The 18,211-nt window shown below is 35.9% G+C and overlaps 2 protein-coding genes across 3 annotated transcripts; both read left to right on the forward strand.

Moving 5' to 3' along the window:
* Positions 1 to 926: 926 nt before the first annotated feature.
* Positions 927 to 9,001, forward strand: vps37c (VPS37C subunit of ESCRT-I). 2 transcript variants are annotated; one of them, XM_026262766.1, is made up of 5 exons: positions 927 to 1,608; positions 2,925 to 3,033; positions 5,023 to 5,194; positions 6,293 to 6,375; positions 6,639 to 9,001. In XM_026262766.1, the coding sequence occupies exons 2-5, from the start codon at positions 2,941 to 2,943 to the stop codon at positions 7,263 to 7,265; spliced, it is 975 nt and encodes a 324-aa protein (XP_026118551.1). In that variant the 5' UTR covers positions 927 to 1,608; positions 2,925 to 2,940; the 3' UTR covers positions 7,266 to 9,001. The 2 variants fall into 2 exon arrangements, with proteins under 2 accessions (XP_026118551.1, XP_026118552.1); XM_026262767.1 differs by lacking the exon at positions 927 to 1,608 and adding an exon at positions 1,627 to 1,645.
* A 1,349-nt stretch (positions 9,002 to 10,350) lies between these two features.
* On the forward strand, positions 10,351 to 16,869 carry cd5 (CD5 molecule). The gene is made up of 7 exons (XM_026262775.1): positions 10,351 to 10,389; positions 10,954 to 11,005; positions 12,750 to 13,133; positions 13,270 to 13,389; positions 14,004 to 14,048; positions 14,132 to 14,194; positions 15,311 to 16,869. The coding sequence occupies exons 2-7, from the start codon at positions 10,954 to 10,956 to the stop codon at positions 15,391 to 15,393; spliced, it is 747 nt and encodes a 248-aa protein (XP_026118560.1). The 5' UTR covers positions 10,351 to 10,389; the 3' UTR covers positions 15,394 to 16,869.
* Positions 16,870 to 18,211: the final 1,342 nt, after the last annotated feature.

Here is an 18,211-nt window from a genome sequence, read left to right on the forward strand (position 1 = left end):
CTGTTTAACATATTAAAATCTCCCTACCTACTTCATCCAAAAGATACCACTACATTACAAAACAACGTAATAGACATGTTCTGTGCTGTGACTCACACTCTTTTCATCATGGTTAGTGGAGAATGTATCAGCCAAATATATTATTGAGTACTCTTAAGTTTTATTTTGTTTTTGTTTTTTTATAACATGAACTGATTAAATCTTCTCTTTTTGTTTTGACAGAGTTTTTACAAAACCATCTTTGGACAGCTGTTGTTTTATAATATTGGAGCTCTTGTTCTTCATTGTTTTCTATCGTTTTCTGCATTTAAAGGACTGAGAATACATTGAGATTACATTTTCCATACACCAGGTGCTTCTCTTTTAGCCACAGATGTTTATGAGCATCTAATCCTGTATATTTTATGTAGTATTTTGGCTCAAAATGATTAACTGTTTTCTTTTCTTCCTCCCTTCTTAAAAATGTGAATTTACAATATTGTCATTTACAAAAAAAAAAAAAAAAAAAAAAAAAAAAAAAAAATGGAGACATGGATTACACTGTAAACATTTAACCCACTATTACTGGAAATGTAAGTTTATTCTTTGTCATTTTTTTAAGTTAAAAAAAACTAATAAAATCACATATTATTGTGTCAAATGAAATGGATATAATCAAATGTGTAAAACAAGATGATGAAATCACACCGCTTTACAGTGCTTATAATTCCAAACGCTAAAATAATGTATCTTTAGTGCTTTGTCTGTAAATGTGTGAAACCAATCTTTCTCAAATATTAAACTTTTATTTAAAAATAATCTATGTTGCATTTCTGGTGAAAAATTAGGACCAACCCTGCTGCCATGTCACATATGGAATATTCCCGTCACGTCGGGGTTTCCCTTTTAGTCAGCTGCACATACGACGATACCATATAAAATCAAAGTTAGGGGAACTCTTTGATATTTCTACGAAAGGACGAAAATGTCTTGTCATTTTCTCCATTATAAACTTTTTATAAAGTTATTTACGCCATACTTTAAAACTAAATGTAATATTCTCGTCAATAAATGTAAGATTTGTTTTTAGAGTGTTTTAAACATATCTCACGCCCCTAGACAAAATCGACAATGGTTTCGTCCAAAGATGGCCACTATATCTGTCAACGAGAAATGAAACTTTTCCTTAAGAATAGGAATATAGCCTCTCATTTAACCTTTATTTGGACTACTTCGCTCGGATTGACATAGATGTGGCTTTACCGCACACACGTTATGATGTATTTCTGAGTTGTTATTTCGTCCGACACCGTTTTGTATTGAATAGCAACCCGCCTTGTTCAACTCCTCTCTTTTAAGTGAGCTAACCCGTCCTGCTAACCGCGGGAGATTCCTGTCTCCCGGAATAATTTCTGGAAAATATTTCTAATTTGTCGCGCTAAATAACAAGCTACACCGAGTACAGATACTGTCACGTAAGTGAGGTGTTTCTGGCAGGAAGCGAATTTAACGCCAAGACGTTGTCAGGCTCAGCGCTTCCGTATACATCTTTAGATCACTCGCTTCCAATTAAGTTTGATGTTTTTCCATGAGCACTGTGCGGAGAGGACTTTGATTTGCTTGTACCTTGTAAGTATCGGCGGATTCTTTAAGAAACACTAAGCAGGTAGAGTTAAGCTCAGTTTCATTAGCACAGTTCCTAGCCATATACTTAAATTAAATGGGTCATATGATGCGATTCAAATTGTCCTTTGTTTTTTGGGGTGTTACAAGCTCTTGGTGCATAAAGAAGATATGTAAAGTTTCAAAGACAAAAGTCTCAAATCCAAAGACATATTCTTTATAAAAAATTAAGACTCGTCCACATCCCCCATAAAATGACTCATTCTAACACGCCCCCACATATCTACATCAGTATGTGGGAATATTTGCATAAAGCCGCCTTAATGTTCACGTAAAGAAAGAAGGCGTACCCTTTATTCTCATTGTACTATTGTTGTTGTTGCTGCCACCACCATGTCGTATAGATGCTGTGTGTTTGATTGTGAAAGCTTTGGTTTGTTTGGCCTTCCAAAAGTGTAGCTGACTGTAGCTGATCCATGCTGGTCGCTGAGGAAATACATCAACTTTGCACTGTGGATCGCCGGATCGGCTTTCACCATGGACGAAGCGGAGCCCAGCACGGGGTCATCGCTTGTTGTTGCCACAAGCCCAATGGACACTCCCTCGTAGAATCCGCCGGCTGCGCCGTTCCCAAGCTCCCCGTCTCTGCTCACTCAAGGCCGACTCACTGTGTGACGCGGTTTCTTTGAGAAAGCAAAACTACTTTGTTTAGCCTTACAAAAAGAGGACAAAACTAGATGTCATGTTTATATGACGTTAATAATGGGTTATATGTTTGTCTTGTCGCTCTGACCAGACAGGGCATTATAATATGTTAAGGGGCTCATCATTTCCGTCACACGCTTGATGTATTCGGCCAATCACAATGCACTTGATAGCTGTCAAATCACAGCACACCTCGCTTTTCAGATCGATGAGCTTTGTAAAAATCGACATGTTTCAGAAGGCGGGGCATAGAGGAGAAACAATAATGTACAGTATTTGGAAAATAATGTGTTTTTTGAACCTTAAACTGCATAAACACATTTCATTACACCAAATAATGTTCTTTTTAGCAGCATCATATGACCCCTTTCAAGTAATCCACTGTTACATGTGTTGTCTGAATGACAGAAGACTGTCATAGGTGATCCAGATTACCTATCAATCTTAAAGTAGTGGTTTGATATCCAAAGTGACACACAGCAAGTATAAACTGTTATAGCGTACTTCAATTTAAAAGGATAGTTTACCCAAAAATGAAATGTCTGATATGATTTACTCATGTTGCTCCAAACCTACTGTAATGGTATTAGTAAGTAAAACTTGCTGTTGCTCCTCAGCTGTCCTAGCAAATCAATGGAGAAGCTTCAAGACCTCAGCCAGCCCGAGTTGCAGGATTTGCTGGATAACTCTGAGCGGGTGGAGTCTATGGCTCTGGAGTCTGATGAGGTAAGATGAAGATGGAGCTTTGTTAGAAAATAGTTCTCCCAAAAATTTAATTTCTGTCATTATTTATTCACATTGTTCCAAACTAGTGATTGACCGAAATTGATTTTTTTAATAACTGAGCAACGTAATGACATCATATCATTAAAAGACACCTGACGAAAAACTTGACAAATTTCTGGTCTTTTATAAGGAACTAGGTTTATAAGCCATTTAATAGCTAACTGATGTAATATTGGAATATAGCAAACAAAACCAGTATTTTATAGCATTTCTCAAATGGAATGTTATATAAGAATTATTAGTAATATTTGCGTCCTTCTAGATTATGGAATGCCTGCTGACTGCACTATTACACGATCTGCAGTTACACAGAACTGTACTCAAACTGCAAACGCTCACAGAGATAATAAATGATTAATTTCCTTAGAGTTGTTTAGATATTTATTAGTGAAATAATGTTTATATAGTAAATGTTAATTCAATTTAGGGTGTTTTAAACAAGTGAATCTTGTTAAAAGTTACATGCGGTGGCCGTGCTGGAGCATTTCCTGAGCATCAATCACATCAGCCCGGTGAATGCATGCACGCCGTTGTTGTCTCGTCTCCCCTCAGACGCGCTGTAATAGTGATCCTGCCCGCAATTCTCAAAACGCCTATAAGATAATCATTAAAGCATTTACCTGTGAATCCAATATTCCAGAACCGATATCCAATTATGGTAAAATGCTTAAATATTGGGAAAAATATCTGTGAATCGATACATCGGTCAATCTCTATTCCAAGCTTATTTCAATGTCATTTTACTGTGAAACGCAAAAGAAGATTTTAGGAAAGATTTTTATGCTACTTTTTTCCATGCAATGAAAGTAAATGGTCTCCAAAATCCAAAAAAGACCTTTAAAACTACCTTAAACCCTTAAAAGTAAAGGTTCGTTATTCTCATCAGTGAAGGACCTTTAACATCCATGGAACCTTACTATCCTTCTTCAGTTTATTAAACTGTTCTTTACACTTACAAAAGTTTAGGTCTATACTGAGTGCTGTTCACTGAAAAGTTTTTTTTAGGAAACCCAGAGTGTTTCTTCATTTTTAGAGTTGCAAAAGTTCTTAAGACTCACCATGTTGCATTTTTTTTTTTTTTAATAGCCCAATAAAACAAAATCTTATCTACTGAAATTCAAAAATTTTAATTTGCATCACCTAAAAGGCCTCGCTGCATTGTTATCAAACCTACTTACAAGTCATATTTGAAAATAAATGAGCATAAATGAGACTTCAGAGCCTTGGTGGAGGAGAAAAGTGAGTTACTGAATTGGTTAAGTATTCAGTGAATGACTGTTTTGTTCTTTGCATAATGAATATAGGGTAAATGTTGTATTTCACATTGGTATTTCTTAATCTTTGTCACTGTGAACTAATTTTCCTCAGACAAAAAGTAAAATTAAGACTTAGTACAGAGACTTTGACTTTGGTGCGAGAGATGCTTTTTAGAAAATCCATCCATGAAAGGTTAAAAAGTGGTCTTTAGAATGACAAATGTTTTGTTTCAGCACCATTGTGGCATACAGTGTGGTGTTAATAAAGCGATTTGTTCAGCCCAAAATTAAAATTCTGTCATCTTTTACTCCCCCTTAAGTTCATACAGGTCTAGAAGAACTTAAGAGTGCAAAAAATGGTGACAAAATGTTTGGATGAACTTTCCCTTTAACCTGCTTATATTATTGAGGCTATAAATGAACATTTACATTTGCACGTGTTGCTAAAGATTTCAAATTAAACATCAGATTAAATTGTCATTTATCCACTCCTCTCTGTACTTCTAGTCATTTTTGTTTGTTTGTTTCTGGTAATCGCTTCATTCAGAAATGACCACTTATCTATTCCGCCTCAACAGCCATCATTAAGTCCTGCTGTTGATGGACTGTCCTGGTGGACTTTATAATGTCTATAGCGTTGTAGCTTTTGTCATGTGTCCATGTTATTCTGCAGATTCAGAACATTCAGTTGGAGAGGGAAATGGCTCTGGCTGCCAATCGCAGTCTGGCCGAGCAAAATCTGGACATGAAGCCCCGACTCGAAACAGAGAGGGCGCGACTGGTGGGAAAATATGCTGAACTAGAGGAAGTGAGGGAGAAATACAAACAACACTGTGCCATGAGAGGTAAGGGAATGGAGAAATTGATTTGGGTAAAATAAAGGTTTACAAAAGTGTTTAGGAAAGAATTCTGGGTAAACTGATGTGAAATGAAGAGGGAGAGAAAGTTGTCGGAGCAGGTTTTCTAAATCAAGGAGTGAGTAGTTTTGTATTATCCTATTTAAAACAAACAAAGTGGTATTATCATGAATAATAACAAAATGTATTATAATTTGCATAGTCCTTTTGATTAAATCCATGCTCCAATCCAGATTAACATTTCCAGATTTCTGTTTATAACAAATTGTTCGTTTTATTGGACAGGCCTTTTTTTGTTGTTGTTGTTGTTGTTGTTGTTGTTGTCATTTTTATATTTTATTTAATAAATTTTCTCTATTCTTTGTCTGTTCAGCTGTAACTGAAAGGTTTATACCTTAATGTCTTAAAGTCTTTATTGTTGTATATTGGCAAGTTTTTGAAATCTTAAGAAAAATGGAATGTAAACATCATAATGCAAATGTTATATATAGAAAATAAATGAATTTTAATATTCTAAAAGAGAAGGCTTAGGCAGTGTGAAAAATATAATTAATCTTTTTCAAAAGAATCTATTAGCGCTGCATTTAGCTCAATGAAGTGAAATTAAAATGGCTTAACGTTTGTTCACAATACAGTTAAACTGTTCTGGCAGTTTTCATGGTACTTCAAGGCACCCTCGAACAATTAACCTTTGAACAGATACTGGAAATCTGAATGAGTTTCTATATAGAGCATGTTGTTCAGCCAGAAAATCTTCTATATGTGCATACGTCTGTCATAGAGTGCTGTTCTATGAGCTTGTTTTGTTCTGGCACTCATTCTCCTCCCCTTTTTTTGCATCTGTGACATTACATCACACAAAAGCTATGTGTCTGGCCTCTTTCTCCATAGGCTCATTCTTCTTTCTTTCTCTCAGTCTATTCATTATTGCTTTTTCTTTTGTTAAAATGTTTAGGCATTTGTAGTCAACTGATTTGTTTGCATAACAGTTCTCACTTTTCAGTTTCTTGCTCTGTTGCAAGCCAGCCTATTTATATGTCAACTCTGTCCCACATCTGTTTCTCTTTTTCCCTTCCCCCTCTTCAGACAGCATCATGGGGCAGGTGTCTCCGGAGGGGCTGTTGTCTCGTTTGCAGATAGAGGGCGCCAACACAGAGGCAGAATCAGAGGTGGGCCACCTTGGCCTTTATAATCACCTATTTTCATCATTTTTTGTTGTTGTTGAAACAGTAAGGTTTACTTATCGATCGTGGATCAAAAAAAGTTGTTTGGGAAACAAATAAACAGGAAAGAGAAGGAAACATCTGCTTTTGACTTTATTCATATTTTAAGACTTATAAAGTATTGATCTCCTAAGCATTATATAATATAAAATTTTTATGGTTTTACCATCCCCAATGGATTTGTAAATCGGTCAATCTCTTTCTCTCAGGTTTTAGCAGATGAGTTTCTCGAAGGTTCGCAATCGCTGGACTCCTTCCTCGAACGCTTCCTTTCCCTCCGCTCTCTCGCTCACACGAGACGAGTGCGCATCGAAAAGCTGCAGGAAGTTCTCAGCCAAAAAAGCAAAGGGATAGGAGGTGCTACAGTGACATCACAAACCAGTGCCAATCAGGATGCTGGATCTTCATCACAGTGGCAACAACCACAGCCTCAACAGCAGCAGAGCTCCAAAATCAGTGATCCCTCTAATGCCGCCACTTCTGCTCTGCCCTACACCCCCTACCCCATTGCTCCCCCCTCTGCCTCCACAGCGGGTACCACTAACCCTAGCACTGCGTTTCAACCCTACCCCAGCCAGGGTACCCCCTTTCCTCCATCGACAGGCTACACAGCTCCCAGGCCTGCGTTTGGTCCCCCCACTTGCCCATACCCCACTCAACCACAATTTCCTGCCCCACCTTTTGGGCAGTTTGGTCCCACGGCTGCCCCGTACCCCAGTCAATACCCCTATGGAGGGTACGGCTACCCCACAGGCCCCCATGGCCCATCAACCCAATCACCCACAGCTAGACCGCTTTATAGGCCCGGTTTTGGGGTACCACAACCGTATTCCTGAGCCACTCTGTGTGTGTCTGTCTTTCTCTTTCTCTTATGATCAACCCTCTCGTCTCTCTCCCACCTTTCTCCACCTGCTCTGCCTATTCCTTACCCTCAGATTTGTGGTTTGCGTACCCATGTCACATCCTGCTCCTGTCTGAGGCTTATAAAGACACTTGAGTTTGAGTGTGCACTTGTTTCCCCCATGAAACCTCAGTCAGAGACTCAATACGGGCCGCTCAGTTTAAACGGCTCAGTTCCTTTCCATTTTAAAGTATGTTTTCAGTTTGCACAAAAAAAAAAATCGGATTTATTATAATCAGTGATGAAATGCTTATTTTATTTTTTTATTTTTTTTCAGATATTGTGTTACAGCTCAGCCTTATTTGTCTGTTTTTTTTTTTCTTTTTTGGTTGATCATTCTGTCAAAATATTACTGAGACAAATACGCCACACTACATGGAAGCGTAACGTTCGCGTTAGGCTAATCTCTAATCCATATCAGCACTTGTTGACAACGTCAAACCAGAAAGCACAGCACCATTTTCCACTCCATCGCAGATGAAAACTCCTTAAAAAAAGCAGAGCGTATTCTTTTTCATGAATAAATTTAGACAACTTCCACGTGTGCAGATGTGGGTGCGGTGCGTCCTGTTATGAATGCTTAGTGTACCAATGCACCGACAGATCACTCCAAACCTTCTCGATACCTCTTTTGCTCCCTCTTTTTTCTTTCACACCCTTCCATCGCTTGACATTGATTGGAAAGAATAGACTATTGCTGTAAGTTCCGTAGTGAGGACAGCGTACTTAAACTGATATTAAAGGGAAACTGGAGAACAAGGGATATTAATATAGACATATCTATCTGCTATAGCACAGGATTAGGTGGGGAAGTTGAGGCATAACATAGCACAGAACATATGCAAAGAAAATAGGCGCTCTATAACATGCTTTAGTACATATAGCATTCTTTTGTGGTAAAACTATGCAGATGAATGCCTGGCTGCATATTTTACACTGAATTTAGACACAATGAGACATTTGATGGTCTTGTACAGCTCGCAGCCCAGTTTGTTTCAGTGACATGTCGTCCTCAGAATCATAACGTGGGTGGGATTGGATCTGGTTAACCAATAGAATGCTTCATTTTGTGGTTTGATTTGACCTTCAGATTCTGCCACATGAATACTCTCACTAGCCCACAGCTGTAGGCCCATCTTTCGAAACGGCCTGTGCTTGTCATTATGTGGTGTCATGTAGATCCGTAAAAGCCCCACCTATTTGAGGTCTCCTCGTCGGTCATCCGGAGGACTATGTGAATCACACTAGCACTCCACACTAACCGCCCTGAACACTTTGGCAACAGGAGCTGGGAGCGGGGCCTTCGAACCGTCAGCTTTAGAAAAGGCTTCTGGGGGTCTCTCTTTATTTTTATACTTTAAAGCAATTCAAAACCAGAGGCGTCCTCAATCAAGCCTCAGGTGGCTTTATCTAATTTATGAACTCTTTCTAATTAAGACTCAGGTTTGTAGCAAAACCCCCATGTTTAGGTTCCCTCCCCAGCACCTGGAGCGAGGGAGAGGGGTGATACAACACGAGGATGAGAGGGAAAAAAAAAACATTGATTTGCAGCATTAGAGGAAAATAAATTTGATTGCATTGGTTGTGATGACTGTAGCCTGTTAAAAGTGTATTTTTATTTTATTGTACTTTTTTTTCGGGTGTGAATATTAAACACTGAAGTTGATCTAAGATTTCTGTGTTGACTGGAATAACTGGCTTTTTTCTGACTTTTTTTTTTTGTTTGTTTTTTTTGTGAATTAAATACTTTTATATAACACATTGATCAAAGGTGACAGTAAAGAACTTAAGATTTTGGTTTCAAAAAGATGCTGTTCTTTTGAACTTTTGATTCATCAATTAATTTAATCTCAATTAAAAAAAAAAATTAAGCAGCATTACATTGATAATATGTTCTTCCAAATCAGAATTCTTTCTGAAGGCTCATGTGGCACTAAAGACTGGATTATGGCTGCTGAAATTCAGCTTTGCCGTCATAGTAATACATTTAATTATAAAATATATGAATATAAATAAAAAATTTTAATAGTATTTCACAATATTACTGTTTGTAATGTAATTTTGTTTTTAAAATATGCAGCCTGGGCGAGCATAATAATAAAAAAAAAAAAAAGTACTGAGCCCAAACGTGTGTGTGTGTGAGTGTGTTTCCTTTTACAGTACAATCCCAATGTTTTCACAAATTTACAAGAAGAGCAGTGGTAGTTGAGCTCATTGACTCACTTTTGAAGGCTGTTTAAATTCCGTTCATATTGAATCATAGACGAGAGTTTCAAGAGGGTGTTGGGGGAATTTTTTGGGTACAGGTATAAAACCCAGTCTTTACGGGTCTCTCTCCCACTGTACGATATGGTAAACCAACCCCGGCGACACCTGAGAAAAACCGAGAGAGTGAGGGAGGGAAAGAGGCGGCTGGGAAAGATTGAATGAAAAGAATATATGAGTAACAGTGAAATGAAAGGATAGATGTGGATATCGGTGGTTTTGTAGCCGTAATGATTGCTTCTGTGAGCAAGATTAATCATCTTTGTGCAACTTGTGAGAGTGCGCCGTACACCACAAGAGGCTCAGTTCCTGGATGCAATGACAAAGATTTTGAATATGCAGATTTTTTTTGTTGCTTTGTTTACTTCCAGCCATCTTTAAGTTTTACATGAAAAGATAAACCTCACCAACTTTTTACTAAATTTTACCAGTTTATTTGTTATTTTATTTGAACATTACTTTATTAAAAATCTAACTTTTTTGTTTGTTTTTCACATTTAATACAAAGTTAAACAATATCACACTACTTAGTACTTTTCTCCTCCCACTTACCTACACTCACAATTTTCTTTTCAAGCTTTTCTTCAATTTTTTTTTGTGTGTGCAGCTCTCTTTGAAGTGAGGAAGCAGTGCAATGTGCAATCAAACAGCGCTTGAGATTAAAAGACACGCTCTATATGAAGATACAGAGGATGGGGGCGGCGAAATAAAGATTGTAGCTCCACACTTATTTCCTTTCACTTCATTTTTCTTGCACTTGCTCCACACATTTGTTCTTGTCAGTCACAAGCGAGGTAAGATCTGATAATATATTGTTTAAAAGCTGGTTAAAAGTTGTGGCGTTTCATTGATGTTTGACACTCTTTGAAGAAGCTTATCTTCCAGCTGCTGAAGCTGAGAGGTGAAGACAGCTGTTAGTTACAAACGAGACATAATGTAGCGTTTCTAAAATAACTATCCAAATAACTTTAAAGGTAGTCCAGTTTGTATTGATAAATGTATTAGTGTATGTCATTAGTGAAAGATTTGTTGTGGTTCAAGTCACAGTATGATTGGTCTTTGGCACTTATGTAAAAAAATAAAAATAAAGTGCAGGCCTAATATTTTAAAAGGGCTATGGTTGCATATTTGTTTGCTTTATATGAATCACTAAATTGTAAGAGAATACCAAAATGAAACATTCTAATTGAGCCGAGGCTAGAAAACAAAACAAAAAAAAAAACAGCGTTGCTTGACATTTACCAAAGGTCATTAATTTGACCTCTGGGCCTGTTATCTTTAAAAATGTGTATATAGTCACTTTGTTTAGTCAAATGAAGTTAAATTTTGCTTTAAATGTTTGGCAAACCTTTCGCCAGATGGAAAACTCTCTGCTGATGATTCTTACGGCTCTCCTGCTCCTTGGAGTTCGTAAGTAAATAGTTTGTTCTTTAAAGATATTTTATTGTTGCATTTTTGTATGATTATATGTATGCATCGATCTGCTCAGGATCTGAAACCACTTGAAGAACATAATCTGTAGTGGGTTGTAGATGTAGATTTTTTATCTGATCTAATATTTCTCTCGTAAGACAAACCCGATCAAGGAACAATAGCACGCAAAGAGAATTTATTCAGATGCATTCAGTCACAGTATTGTATACTGAAGAACTTTTAGAATGCAAAACATTGTTTTAGTTTAGAGATTAAGAACAATGATGAATATCATCATATCATAAAATCACAACTTTAGTGTCTGAGAGAATGCATTACAAAATTAGTGCTATTGTTAATAAAATATGTCATATACTTGTATAGATTGTTGTTGATTTTTCTAATTCTTTCTCTTAACTCTCTTTACTGGAAACTGACTTGAAATAAAAAATATTTTAACGTTGTTGCAAGCTATCCATCTAATAAGGTGAATTCAGTAAATCGGTCAACCTTGTAATAACTCTTTTTACACATTTCTTTATTATAGATAAAGTAAATATTAGATTTTTTTTCTTTGTCTTTAACAGATAAACTACATGCAACAATCATAAGGCAGTAGAAACTGTAAACAATTTGCCATTTACATGTACAATGGTATTATTTTATCTCCCACTTCATGCTATATAAGATTTTTTTTAAATTGAATTTATAAGCAACAAAACATTGCATACTGTTAAAAAGGGAATTCATGCCAAATTACATTTTCAGCCAACAGTGTGCTAGATAAATTATTTTGCCATTTGAATGTTAAAGAATGAGAAAACAACAAAACAACGGGAAAGAAATATGTTAACTACCATTTTACATATTTAACCCAAGAACTAATGAATGAGCTTTTGATATGTTTTGTTTTCCATCAGAAATAAATGTAAATGCTTTATCAACAAATAGACTTTCTTAAATATTAAGCACTGAAATATGAAAATCATAGAAATGCTACCTATATTACACAGAATGTATGTTGTCAAAGAATGATATTGTGAACAAACACAGACTTACTACATTCAAATTCAATCTTAGAATCCTAGAATTTTCTATTTTATTTATAATAGTAATTGTTTTAATATAATTATATAAATAGACAGTTTAAACAGGTAAATAAGTTTAAGGCATTAAAAAAAAATTCTGCTCATTCCATTCCACTCACTTAACCATAATGTAAACCTGATTATATGTATAAAATCATTATGGTTAATTTTGGTAATCCAAATTATAGATCCATTTATGTCGTGATTCTGAATTTTATGAATGTCCATCAAGTGCAATCTTGCAATCAAATGTGCAAGATATGTGTGAATGCCTTCGAACACTGTGCAAAAAGTGCAAGAGTGTAATGAATGCAAATGATCTTCAATGCTCTCTGACCTTGAATAATGCAGTGCATATCATGCAATATTTTACATAGAAAATATTGCTTGAAGATGTGGAGTTCTGAACTGAGATGGAACGAGTTGGAAAATGTTGGTGATACTCTATCAAAAACAGAAACGATGTCTTCATGTTAGTTGCACAGAACACCAGTGAGCAAACGCTAAAGGTTTCTTGGTGTAACTCTCATTTCATTTACATTTGATACTGGAAATGTTTCAAAATCCTGCACGACTTGCACATTATATGCAGAGAAAAAGGATTGTGGTATTCCAACATGAAAGTAACTCTACATGCTTTTTTCCCTTTACAGAAGGAATCTCAGCTCAGATCTCGTTCAACACCTCAACCCCCTCAACCCCACGACCCACTATTCCTACAACAACCACTACCCTACAGGCCACATGTCCGAAACTCACAGAATATATTATTAAGTCTGAAGTGTTTCAGCTGAAGGTCATGAGGAAGGCCAGCCCATGTGAAGGTCAGCTGTATGTGAATTTTCGTGAGCGTCAAGTGTATTTGTGCTCTAGCAGTGATATATCACTCAGCTGGTGGTCTGGAGTGTGTAAGGACAGAAGATGTGGAGACTTCAAGGGCTTTAAGCACATTTCAACCCAAGCTAAAGGTTTATTACTCACAAGTAATAAGACATTCGTCGATACTAAGTGCAACGGCCTGTATATCATGTGTGAAGGTGTGTGTATATATGACTTGTTATACTGAAATGTTTCTCTTGATGCTTTTGTTTCTTATCAGGTTTCATGACTCTATTTAGTATGCTGTATATTTTGAATAACATATTATATTCTTATCCCCCCACATTTTCTCAGATCCTCTTGGAACAGAGCTGGCTGCTTATAAAGCGGTAACTGGCATATTAATTTTCTTGATTTTGGGTGTCATTCTGGTTCAGTTCGGTCGGCCCACCTACAAAGCCATCCGCAAACGATGTGAGTCTGTGAAGTCAACAAGCATGACTTTAATTTCATATCACTTCTGAAAATGTTTATGCTTATGGATTTAAGCGCATGGCACCATCTACATGTTTCTGTGTTTGCTTAGAGTTGTTTTGTACAGCCCAAAAGTACACCTGCATCCAAATTCTGAAAAAGAAAAAAAAAAAGATTTTTTTTTTCTTTTTCTTTCTTTTTTTTCAGATATATATATATATATATATGAAAAAGAAAAATTTCAGATTCTGTACTTCAAATCAATTATAAGCAAATTATCATGTGAACTTGTACAGATATAACATCCATTTAAGCACAAACGTTCATGCAGCTCAAATACTAAAGAAATTGTCAAATTCATGTTAATTTTCAATTCAGTCTTCCACTCAAATTGTTTATTGGAATATATTTAGTAAAAGCATTTTCACTAGTGCTATCAGGTGTTTGAGTCTCACTTCTTTAATGACATCTAAAATAAGCACGTCAACATAATTAAAAAACACAGTTTGACTCGCACACCTTCATGTTCTTTTGCCACATATTTTTATTTTAGTTTTTAAATCCCAAATTAAATGCTGTGTCTAATTTGACTATTTTTACCTGTTTTAATGCAGTTTCTCAAAAGCGTCAGAGTCGCTGGGTCGGCCCGACTCAGAGCGGTGAGTCATCATCTCACACATTAACACGTTCATGACTGGCTGCCCAGAAAAGATTCAGCATTTTATTTTTATTTTTTTCAAAGTGTGCTATAACAGAGGTCAAGGACCCCCAAACAAAAACACAGACAAAAGACAGTCCTTTCCTGGTGAGTAATCGCCCTCTTTCTCTCTATCCTGACCGTTCTGCACTCTTTCTATTAATCTCTCTCTCGCATTCCTGCTCATCAATTTTGTACTCAATTACATAATGATGAATTGAGTGTTATGATGTATTGGACTTTTCATTCAAACTGCTCAGCAATACAAATCACATGTGGGCGCTTTTTTGGTTGCGAGATCTATTTGGATTTGTAAGATTAAACTATTATCCAACATAAAATCAACTTTGCCTGAAATTATCTAAATGGTCAACAATTTTGACCTTCTTGATTATATACAACAATTAAGATCATGCGATAATGTCGTCATTTTGACAATCTGTAATTATTTAGGTACATGAGTTCAATTTTGTAAAATGTATATTAAAGAAAAACGCTTGAGACAGCATTTTGTCCCAAATGATCTACCTCCTACTTTGTGATGATAGAGATACATTTAGGTTAATTTGGAATTACCTATTTGTTTTGTCATTTTAAATTTCTATCTATTTTTTATGCTAAATGCAAATAAAACAAAAATAAAAAAGTCACAGATTTTGACAACAATATTAAAGAAATTGGAACCAATATACACTGAACAGAAAGTAAAACAGCTCATACAAATATTTAGTTGCATATTTAGTTCGGTCCCTGAGGTTGATGAATTCTGACCACTTGATTTGAGATTTTTAAGCTATTTTGCTTCCATAAAATGTTCTCTTTTAGACAAGTGGAAATAAAACAATTATCCAATTATTTGTATTTTTATTTTTTGTGTCTGTAGATTACGATACACATTTTAAAGGCTATTTTCTCAAAATGACTTTTTTCTTTCCTTTCTACATTTGACTCTATCCAAAACGAAAAATAATTTCTGGCTTTACCCAATGTTCAGATTTCTGTTCTGGAAATAAATGCAAGTTATTGCGTATTTAATTACATAACGCCATGAATGTAGTTTTTCAGGAAACTTGTAATACAAAAAAAAAAAATGCTATTAATATGATCAAGAAACTGGGGAAGTATGGTGAGGACCATTAGTTAAATGTTGATCCTGTTCTCCTGCATGGGTGTTTCAGGCTCTGTACGTGACTATTGCTCTGTGTTTTCTGTCTGTGTTGTCAGGTTTGGAGAGGCTGACAGTAAACCAGAGCAGAGAGCCCTCATCCAACAGAAACAGTGACTATGACTCATACGGATACAGCTGAAGGCCTGTGCTCACAAAAGATTTACTGACCCTAAGCACAACGCTCGTCATCTACAATCAGCAGATTGTTTTACATTACACAGCTTCGGCTGTTTTGAGCTGTCAATTGGCAAGTCAAGAAAGCTGTAAATATCTTTGAAAAGCATAGCTGAGAAATCCATTTAGGATCCAATAAAAATAATAATGATAACTTAGTCTCAATTTGGTAGAGCATAGCAGGCTTCCTTTTATTCATTATTAATTTTTTGATGCTTTGTAATGACTTGTTTTTACTGTGTTTTTTTTTTTTTTGGTATTGTTTTTAAATAGTCAGAAAAAATGGGATTTCGCTTGTGTTCTGAAAGATGATTGCTTTTTTAAAAAAAATGTATATTTATGCAAGTGATTGATTTTTGAGTTGGAGTTTGAATAATTTTGAATAAACTAAAAAGGCAATCATTCAGATCTTTCGTGACTTTTGACCTGGGCGCAGAATCAGAATAAAACTGGTGGTAAATTATCAGAACAAAAGGCTACATAATGAACACATAAGCAAGGTTATGTTGGAGCTTAGATGAGAAATTTGATGAGAAATGTCTTCTGAGGGGGCATGGAAGTGAAGTTAAGCTTGGGAGCGGGAATGTGGTGTTAATGCAGAATTTTGCAGCAATGTGGTTTCCTGTCGTAATTCTATTAACTTCCTGTTTGTGTTATTTCTGTCGCTCATGCTCTAAATATACTGTAGACTCAATGTGCTCATTCTTTTTGGATGGTTTCTTTGTCTTTCTTTCTTTCTTTCTTTCTTTCTTTCTCTCTTTCTTTCTTTCCTTTAATATTTTCTCATCTCTCTCTCTCTCTCTGACCCAGTTGATTTTTTAATACTGCACTCATAGAGGTTTTAATATCACAACAGCTTAAAATCTTATGTCTCGCCTGACTGATGGTAGCTAAGTAAAACTCTCTTTCTAAGTGCACCAGTAAGAGAGACCGTTAAAATGCTTGGTGGGTTTCTGTCTAAACCTTTCTATATCTCTCCGTGTGTTTGAATGCACAGCAGTTCAAGATGGTTGTTTCAGTTCTGTTCATTTTTTTTTTCGATTGTTATGTGGCTTTGTCTTTGCAGCTGCTTTAGTCTCTCTTCATATTTGAGAACAAACGCAACAGCGGGTTTCGGGGGAGAATGTGTGTTGTGTGTGTGTGGTGGGTGGATAAGTGTCGTCTCCTCCTCATCCTCAGGTCAGAGTGAAGGATTAAATCTGTAGTTTAAATGAGGTTCCAGCAGAGAACAATGACAGATGACAACAGATTACATGCACAGATTAACAGAGAGACCACACTGGATAAAATATCTAGTGCATCCATCCGGCATTTCCAACAAAACACTTGTGATACTGACATCAAACCTACTTGTTACCTGCATACAGTCTGTTTTCATGTAAATCTTCGGATATATCTTTTGCATTAAAATCCGTCATACCAGGTTTTGCGTTATTATTTTAGCAGTTTAATCAACTGTGTGGATTATAAAAGATTTTTTAAAAATTGATGCCCTTTGTGAATATATAATTTGGTTCATATCTATCAGAGCAAATACTGAGCAAATTAATTTAGCTGATGCTTATAAAAGTGTAAAGTTAGAAAATTATGATCATTTTTCAAGATATGATTTGTCATTAAGAACATTAATAAATGGGGATAAGTGCTTGGGAAAGAGTTCATAAAATACATGAAGTTTTATGTCTTTAGATATTCTCGGTCAAAAAAGCAGAGAAGGATTAGATGGAAAAAGAGACTGTGGTGTGATTAAATACTTTTATTTTTCAGATGCATAATGCCCTCATTCTTACTAATAGGATTTTGCCTTTAATGCCGGCGTCTGCAGCATTTCTCCCTCATGTACTACTAATCATTAAGCCGCTGAAATTAAACATTAAAAGCATTGAGATCCCATTACTTTAATGTATGTGCAGAAACTCGTCCATTTGTGACAACATAAATTCTGCATGTTTAATTACAGTAAACAGAAGTGGGAAAGAGAGAGCGAGATTAAGATGAGATGGGAAGTGGGTTTCGAGATTTACCAGGAGTTTCTTGGAAGGACATCAACTTTGGCCAGACAGAATATCCAAGAAACAAAAAGAGAGAAAAAGGGGGGAGGGAGAGCTCTCAGGGAAAGAAGAAGAGAGAGGATTATTTACCATTTTAAATGAATAAATCCGTATTGTGTGAATCCGGCACACCAGCCAAAGAGCGACAGAGAGAGTGACAGACCTAAACTGTGACAGACCGAGCTGCAAATGGCAAAAAAGAGAGAGAAACAACACGAAAAGAAGGAAAGGAGGATTTTAAGATTATTGGGATACTTCTGAAATATCTTAACTCAAGAGTATTTTTATATTTACAAAGAAAAACCTTCCAAAGCACAGAAGCAAGTTTCCTGAAAGAAGATGGATTGATGAAACTCACACATTGAGCTGAGCATGTTTGTGAGAGAAGAGTGATACCTTACTTTCAGTTTTGCATATCTGAAATCTGAAAGGATCATTGAGGCAAGTACAAACTGTCTGGAAATGTTATAGTGTCATATCTTTATAGCTATATATATATATATATATATATATTTCTTCATTTTAATTCTCTTTTTCTTTTAATGAACTTATATTAACTTATATATGTCACTTTTTTGTCATTTAAAAATTAGTGTTTTTTTATGTGTATTGTAATGGATAATATTAAAAAGAATAGTTCACCCAAAAATGAAAATTTGGAAATCTGGAAATGTAACCTCCTTCGGCTCATCCAAGATGTACATGAGTTCTTTCATTTGAACAGATTTGGAG

This window comes from Carassius auratus, unplaced genomic scaffold (genome assembly GCF_003368295.1).
Source record: "Carassius auratus strain Wakin unplaced genomic scaffold, ASM336829v1 scaf_tig00216324, whole genome shotgun sequence".
In the NCBI taxonomy this organism is placed as follows: Eukaryota; Metazoa; Chordata; class Actinopteri; order Cypriniformes; family Cyprinidae; genus Carassius; species Carassius auratus.

What these genes read in the sequence shown, in the direction of transcription:
- vps37c (XM_026262766.1), top strand. Translation starts at nt 2,941, where the DNA reads ATGGAGAAGCTTCAAGACCTCAGCCAGCCCGAGTTGCAGGATTTGCTG. An exon ending in TGGCTCTGGAGTCTGATGAG is followed by an intron (nt 3,034 to 5,022) that starts GTAAGATGAAGA and finishes GTTATTCTGCAG; the next exon opens with ATTCAGAACATTCAGTTGGA. An exon ending in ACACAGAGGCAGAATCAGAG is followed by an intron (nt 6,376 to 6,638) that starts GTGGGCCACCTT and finishes TCTTTCTCTCAG; the next exon opens with GTTTTAGCAGATGAGTTTCT.
- cd5 (XM_026262775.1), top strand. Translation starts at nt 10,954, where the DNA reads ATGGAAAACTCTCTGCTGATGATTCTTACGGCTCTCCTGCTCCTTGGA. An exon ending in CAAAGCCATCCGCAAACGAT is followed by an intron (nt 13,390 to 14,003) that starts GTGAGTCTGTGA and finishes GTTTTAATGCAG; the next exon opens with TTTCTCAAAAGCGTCAGAGT. An exon ending in CAAAAGACAGTCCTTTCCTG is followed by an intron (nt 14,195 to 15,310) that starts GTGAGTAATCGC and finishes CTGTGTTGTCAG; the next exon opens with GTTTGGAGAGGCTGACAGTA.